Raw genomic sequence first — 7,897 nt, forward strand, 5'->3', positions numbered from 1 at the left:
GATGTCAAACCAGTTCTAAGTGATTCTAAAGCAAAGAGAATGCAAGACCATGCTTAATCTAAGTGTTATCAATTGGTGAGATGATTTTTGAATTAGAATGCTATTGAAAAGCAATAAAGGACAAAGTTTTCTTTGTTATGAGATAAGAGAACTCATGGGCTAAAGGAATTGACCTTGGGTGATCAAGTTTCAATCTAAAGGTGTTAACTTTCAACCAATCTATCTACCTTAGACCTAGACACCATCCTAAACAAACTCTATTTCTAGATGAATGCTCATTTACTAAGATAACTCAAGCATCAAATCTCTTTGGTTGAATGTTATCTAAGTAATCATTAATCTCAAGTCTACAAGCCATCTTAACACCTTTAACAACAAATCTCTTTGGTAAATAATGTTAAAAGCTTAGGAGAGTTGGTTCAGATATTTCATCAAACACCTTTCAGGTGTGAAATGCCTAGAGCTCAACTTTAGAGAGGTCAACTCTAAAATTGCATTAAAAGCACTCTACTAGCAAGGAACAAGATGGATCTATACTAAAACACCTTAGATCGAGCTTAATCACCCTTAGTCTCCCTCACCCATGAATCCAAAGATGATTACTCACTACTCTCCATGATGAGCCCAAGAATCAATGATGATTTGGTGCTAATCATGATTAGTGATCAAATTTATCAAGCAAATCACAAGAGAAAATGATCAAGATAAGATCTTTCACCTAAAAGTTCTTTGTTATTAGATAGAAAACAAGATAAGATTCTAACTTTAGGATTACAAGATTATTTATATGTCTTTGGAAAACCAAATGGTTTCCATTAAAAAGTCTTAAAAGCCCTTAAAAACATTAAAATTTCGACTAAGATAACACGTCGACGCGGGTTGAGACGATCGGCACCAACCCGTGTCATCCTCCCCGCGTTAGACCTTCGACGATACTCCTTCTTCGTGCGAGCGGGTGAGTGATCCCGCGCTGCTTCACCCGCGTGACTCCTCGAACAAAGTCTTCGGCAACGCGAGTAGGGGAAGATGGAGATCACCCGCGTCACCTTACCCGCGTCGGAACTTGATGATTCTTCTAGCTCGTGCGAACGGGTAGTCGACCCCGCGTGATCCTTCCCGCGTGGCTCCTTTGAGTTGGTCTTTCGGTGACGCGGGTAAGTGGACTCGGGGTGCTGCAACCCGCGTGGCTCGCCTTATGATTGATCAATCTCCATTCTTCATCTCTTTTTGGATCACAATGCTTCTAAACACCTCTGATTACTCCATAGGATACTCCATTACCTGATTAAGACATATGAATGCAAAATGGATCCTAAAGATGCTAAACTCATAATCTATATGATCATTATGCACAAAATGAAAGCTTAAGACAATGCAAATATGCAAGATATCAATTCTCTAAAAAAAAAATGAGAGCGAATTATTATTCCTTATGAATGGTAATTTTTTTACGACCGTTAGGAAATACATTATTTCTCATCGTTCCTTGGTTACCGTCACCTTGAAACTTGACTTAGGTTGGTTTTTTTTATAATAAAACTAGGATTGGCATTCTTCGTTTTCTTAAGCTAATATCCGCAAAATATTGTAGGTTTATGTGGGGACGGTTTAAGTGGGATCACTTATTCGCTTTCTATACGCTAGTTGACTTCCTAGTTAATCACATCACACATCACACATCCTTATCAATCCCATTGTTAACCTAATGTAAACAATGATAATTGCATTTTGAAGGGTGAAAAACAGCATTCATGCATGACTTCCATCTAACGCGTTGTGTAATTGTATTATGTCAATAATACTCTCAAAAAATTATACACAACATAACTGTAAATATCCTTAATTCTTTAATTAGGGATTGTGACATCTACAAGCACTAGACGACAATCTGAAACATTTTTTTCTTCTGAAAATAACCAATATACCAGATTTAAACGCTTAAATTAAATCCGATTAATTGAAACAAAATGTACTATGACTTGACCAGTATTATCTTATGCATGCTTCTATCGATCATTGTATGTCTATTTGATTTTGAAATCACTGATGAAATGCAACGCTCTAGGGTTCAATAGATTGTCTAGACCTCACACGGCGTCGCATATTAATTGCCGATTTCTCGTTGGTATTTTGTTATAGTATTTTAGTTCTCTTAATAAAGACAGTCTAACGGCCGATTCAATGATTTATGTGTCAAAATTTGTTTTTGCAACTGGTATACGTAGTAGTATAATAGTGGCTGTTTTTTTTAATATTGCGTAATCTTTTGTGTGTGAATGTATATATGCCACAATTAACAAGTATTTTATAAGGTAGGGTGTATTCTTTAATCCATTTCTCTAGAACGGCTGAGCATATATAAAAGAAGGCACCACAAAGAGTTTAAAGAGCCAACAAACTCGAAAGACAAAACAAAACAAAACAAAACAAAAACTCAAGTTAATTATTTTCTTCTTATACATAGATGAATCAAGAAGAGCATATGAATCAAGGACGGTATATTATGAGTCAAGTAGAAGGCTCAATGTCTTGCTTCTCCCAGACGAACTCTAGTTCCACAATCTACATGAATCCCATGATGGCCGCGACGAGATCATCGGGAGAAGACAACGGCATTTCACTCTCTCTTCTTCTGAATCTATCTACCATACAAGACAAAGTCCATGAGATCCAATCACTGGTCAACTTTTTCATGATCTCCCCTAATAACAATAACCAATCCTCGGAGTCAACGTCGTCTTTAGCTGCGGCTAACGTCGAAAGTTTGGTTCAAGACATCATCACGGCTGCTTCTTCAATGATGCTTACTTGCCAACAACTCCAAAGCTCAACTAACAGCAGCAGTAATATTGATACCAGTCAAACCGCAGATGCAATGGTTATGGAGTTCTCCCAAGACTTCGACCCGGATCGTGATTTCATGGGAGAGTCGTCAATTAACATTCTTGATGTCCAAGAAAGAAGGCATGTTTCGTTTCTCGACCAGACTACGCAGAATCTTGACTGGTACGGCACCGAAACCACAAACCCTAAAAAAGATATTCATCGTTCTAAATCAAGATTAGGGAACTACGAGATAGTGGAGCTAAGCGTGGAGGATCTACTAGCGAAATACACACATTACTGCCAGATCTGCGGGAAAGGGTTTAAGAGAGACGCGAATCTAAGGATGCACATGAGAGCACACGGAGACGAGTACAAGACACGTGAAGCCTTGATCAGCCCAACAAGCCGTGACAAGAACGTCGAATACTCGTCAATGAGGTATTACTACTCGTGCCCTCATCAAGGGTGTAGATGGAACCAAAGGCACGAGAAGTTTCAGCCGTTGAAATCTGTGATTTGCGCCAAAAATCATTACAAGAGAAGTCACTGTCCTAAAATATATATGTGCAGAAGATGCAACGTGAAGCATTTCTCGGTTCTGTCTGATCTAAGGACGCACGAGAAGCATTGTGGGGATATCAAGTGGGTTTGCTCTTGTGGAACTAGGTTCTCTAGGAAAGACAAGCTTATGAGCCATGTTTCTTTGTTCTCGGGCCACTCACCGGCCCATGAGCCGTCGCAGCAGCAACCTCCGATGATCACCCCCTAAAGTAATACCACGGCCGGAATTGAGTTCTAAAAGCAGCATTATTGTTTAGTACCCTCGTGAATATCTCATGATTTTTTTTTTTTGTAACAACTATCTCATGATTATATCTATTATTTTAAAAGAGAAATACATATAAATTAAAATTTGTTTCATGTATGATTTACACAAAATTCCACTAAATTTAGTTTTATTTTTATAGTATTCATTAATGATGTTTTAGTTTTTTAAATAACTGTCACATTCATGGGCATAATTTAGGTGTCATATACGATTGGTTATAATGCATGTAAACCGAGAGTTCATACAACTGTACCGATCACTATATAAAATTAAAATCCAAAACAGTTTTGTATTCAAACAAAATTATTACTCAAATACGTTCGCACCACAACAAAAATATGTCATACAAATTATGCTTAGATCAGTGTTTAATCAAATACCGTTTTAGACGTTTGATGGTACAATGACTAAGACATGGCCTTTGGATACAAGTTCGGATATAAACTGAGTATTTTGGACTTTCAAGAATTTATCTATATTATTAAAAGAAAAATACAAAATAAAAATTTCTCTTAGTTTTCATAGGGGTGTTCAATCCGGATATCGGTTCGATTTCGGTTTAGTTTTTTTCGGTTTTCGGTATTTCGGTTAGTAAAATATAACTATCATTCTAAATCTATATTTACTTCGGTTCGGTTCGGTTTATATACCGTCGGTTTTCGGTTTATTCGGTTTTATACCAAAAAACATAATTATTTAGTTTGAGATCATATAAAATGAATTTTAGAGTCATATTGTCAACACAATCATTTATTAAAAATATATTATATGTTCAAATAAATGAACAAAAACGTAAAAATGCTTCTACCATCAAATAAAATCATCAAATCTATAATTAAAATCAGAGTCTGAAATTTTGAAAATAAAAGTATGAAACAAAACAGAAACGTGAAAGAAAAGTTTTTTCACTCTTTCATATTTGGTGTTCATTAAAGTCATGTTTTTTCGATTGAACACGAAACTCTGTTTGTTTATAGATAAGAAAAAAGTTGTGAAAATTTTCCATTAATTATTTTTCATCAAATTTTTCATCTTCATATTAATTTAGTGAATACTAAAATAAAGCAAAAAGATAAAAAAAAAACTTAGAAAATAAGATGTGTGAATTGCGATGTATTGTTATTTAATTATAGTTCAAGTGTTTTACAAATTATATAAGGTTCTTTATTACTATAACATTATGGTAATAGTTATTAACACAAATTTAACTTATATAACAAATAGATTTTCATGTATTGTTATAAAATAGATACATATTTACATGTTTCTACTTTTAATCGGTTTATTCGGTTTAATCGGTTATATACCAAACCATATCCAAATCCTACGGTTTTTATAAAATTATATCTATTCGGTTTATATGGTATATACCAAAACCAAACCATATTGTCTATTTCGGTTCGGTTCGGTTCGGTACGGTTCGGTTTTACCATATTGAACAGGCCTAGTTTTCAACTTATTTACACTAGAATACCACTGATTAATTATGAACCTATATTTATGTATATATCCTTTGTTTTTTTCTAATTTAATAAATCATTTTTAAATTGATCATAAACTAAAACAACTTCTTAATTACATTTTAATGCCACTAAAAACTACCTAACTCTAACATTTAGTATTTTTTAATCTTTTTATCAAATTAAACAACCATAAAACATACATAAATTTTAAAAGAATCATTCATATAATATATAAATTAAATATAAACTAATACATAAATATATTATTTTATGTATATTTTTATATAAATAATACCCACTGTAAATTGATAAATGCTGAAGAGTATAAAATATATAGCACAAGATTTTGAATAGTATATAAAACAATTTCATTATATATTATCATAAAATTTTGATCCATAAAACATAAAAATACATTTGTGTGAATGCATGGGTCATATTCTAAAAATGTGGATAATACGTTGACTGTTTACAAGACAAAGTAAAATTACTCAATATAAACTATAAATGATTGTGTTTATGAATGTCATATTAAACAATTTTTGAATACGGATAAATTATAAATTATATATATATATATATTAGTACTTATACAAATCAATATTTGTTTATAGAAAAATAAAATAATTATGTGTGGATGTGCGGTCAAGATCTAGTTTTAGTTTATTTTTCTATTACCTATTTAGGTATTTTTCTTATTCACTTCGGTCAGGTTCGGTAAATTTTGGGTTCATGTATTTTCAGATACAACCAAAATATCCAACTTGTATTAAATATTCAAAATATATAATATTAAATACATCTAAACTTATATTTAATAATTTAGAAATACTATCAAAATAATTTGTAAAGTAATCTACGCAAACTTATATAAATTTCTGAAAACAAATCTTCAACTTTTTAATATAAATTTTTTGGTCAAAGAACTTTTTAATATATTTTTTTCTATTTGATTACATCAAAAAAAATTGTATCAAATATTGTAAAAATGGCTTGATATTCATTAACTAGTTATGACAAAATAAATAACTATTTATGAAAAATACATAACGGATAAAAAATAAATATTGTATCTTAAATTTTTGAAAAACAATAAACATAAACAACAGTACTACGTGACCAAATTTAGTTACAAATTATTTAATTATTTATTATACAAACCAAAATTTTAACCTATATAAAAATAAAATTATTCAGGTCAAACTCTATTTTATTATTAATTAATTATATATTTATAAATTATATGATAAAAAAAAGTGAACCAAGGGTAGAGTAACATCATTGTCATGTATTACTATATGTCCCAGAAATGGACAACAATACAATAAGCTCGACTGTAATGGAGAGCAACAAGCTTGCTTGGCTAGCAGGTCAGTACATTCGTTAGAAGAACGTTTCTTATGAGTGAACCGACATGAAGAAAACATTTGTTCCCAACATCGCGCGTGCTGCGGAGATGAAGTGTTGCAATCTATGATTAGTTGTTGTATTGTTGAGTGCACCATTGATCGTCAGATTATATCCTTGGAAGATAACATTAATATATTCTAGAGCCCATGTTGCTTGCTTGCATAGCCGAAAGGAGAGCAGAGAATTATCTGTTTCCTCAACTGTGTGCCACATTCTAGGAAGTATATATCCTTGACTATTACGGATTATTCAACTTAGTCCTGACCTAGCTTTAAAAGCTGCATTATAGTTGAATTGATCCATATCCTGTCGGCTGACGGTGGTCTTGATCAGTTCGGTGTCTGAGATTTGCTTTCACTGCCACGGCGCGCGAGACATTACTCTCCAGGGAAAGTGTTTCAACTTTGGAGCAGTATCTGAATGCCATATTGATCGTGCAATATCCGGTGCATTAGCCAAAGCTGGTGCAGGATGTGCTTCGGAGTCTTGAGTAGTGAGGCTCAGACGATATCCTATCTACACTACAAGAAATATCGGCTTTGTTAGCACACTGAAAACGCTACGAAAACATTTTCGTAGCGTTTTCACAAACGCTAGGTCTGCCGCAGCTACCGTAGAACCCCCTATCATAGCGTTTTCGCGTGAGTTATTGTAAATAGATTTATTGTAGCGTTTTTATGCTGCTACATTATGATTGTTTTATAGCTAAAGGTTCTATGGCGTTTTTTCTTTGCAATAAAATTTTATATAATGGCATTTAAACTAGGGAAAATTGGAAATATGCAACAAAAAAAACTAATATATTGTCTCTATGCCATAATATGAACTAGAAGTTGTCCACTTAGCATAATTTTTTATGTAAACCCAATTAAGTCCCTAATCTAAGCTTAAAACGTTTTCTTTTGTAAAATTAATTGTTAAAAAAAAAGTTAAAAGTTAAAAAAAAAACAGACGGTAAATAAACAAAAGGGGATAATCCTAAATCGTGATTTAGAACCCTAATTTCGTCTTCTCCTTTGGCGATAGAGAACAAAAGACGATTTCAAGTCATCGGCGTGTCAGAGCTCGCCGTCGCCGGTGTTCCTTCTGCCCGCTAGGACTCCGGTGGTGTTCTTCTTCTTCTTAATCGCAGTCTCAGAAACCACGTCTCACTTCGCATCTCGTTCTCAAGTAACTCGCCGAACACCACTGAAGCTCGAACCTCACCGATAACCGAAGCTCGTGCCTCTCCGATCTGGAATATACTCTCTCAGCTCTATTTCAAGCAAACCAATCGAGACTTTTCAGGTTTGTTTGTGAATTTTTTTTCATGTCTTTGTATCTTTTACTTGAGTCTTTTTTTAATCATAGTTTGACTGTCATAGGTTTC

At 33.4% G+C, this 7,897-nt stretch overlaps 1 protein-coding gene across 1 annotated transcript; it reads left to right on the top strand.

Moving 5' to 3' along the window:
• Positions 1–2,374: 2,374 nt before the first annotated feature.
• On the top strand, positions 2,375–3,680 carry LOC106316882 (zinc finger protein STOP1 homolog). The gene has a single exon (XM_013754751.1). The coding sequence runs from the start codon at positions 2,465–2,467 to the stop codon at positions 3,593–3,595; it is 1,131 nt and encodes a 376-aa protein (XP_013610205.1). The 5' UTR covers positions 2,375–2,464; the 3' UTR covers positions 3,596–3,680.
• Positions 3,681–7,897: the final 4,217 nt, after the last annotated feature.

This window comes from Brassica oleracea, chromosome C9, assembly GCF_000695525.1.
Source record: "Brassica oleracea var. oleracea cultivar TO1000 chromosome C9, BOL, whole genome shotgun sequence".
Classification (NCBI taxonomy): domain Eukaryota; kingdom Viridiplantae; phylum Streptophyta; class Magnoliopsida; order Brassicales; family Brassicaceae; genus Brassica; species Brassica oleracea.

Coding starts and splice junctions, on each gene's coding strand:
- LOC106316882 (XM_013754751.1), top strand. CDS start 2,465: ATGAATCAAGAAGAGCATATGAATCAAGGACGGTATATTATGAGTCAA.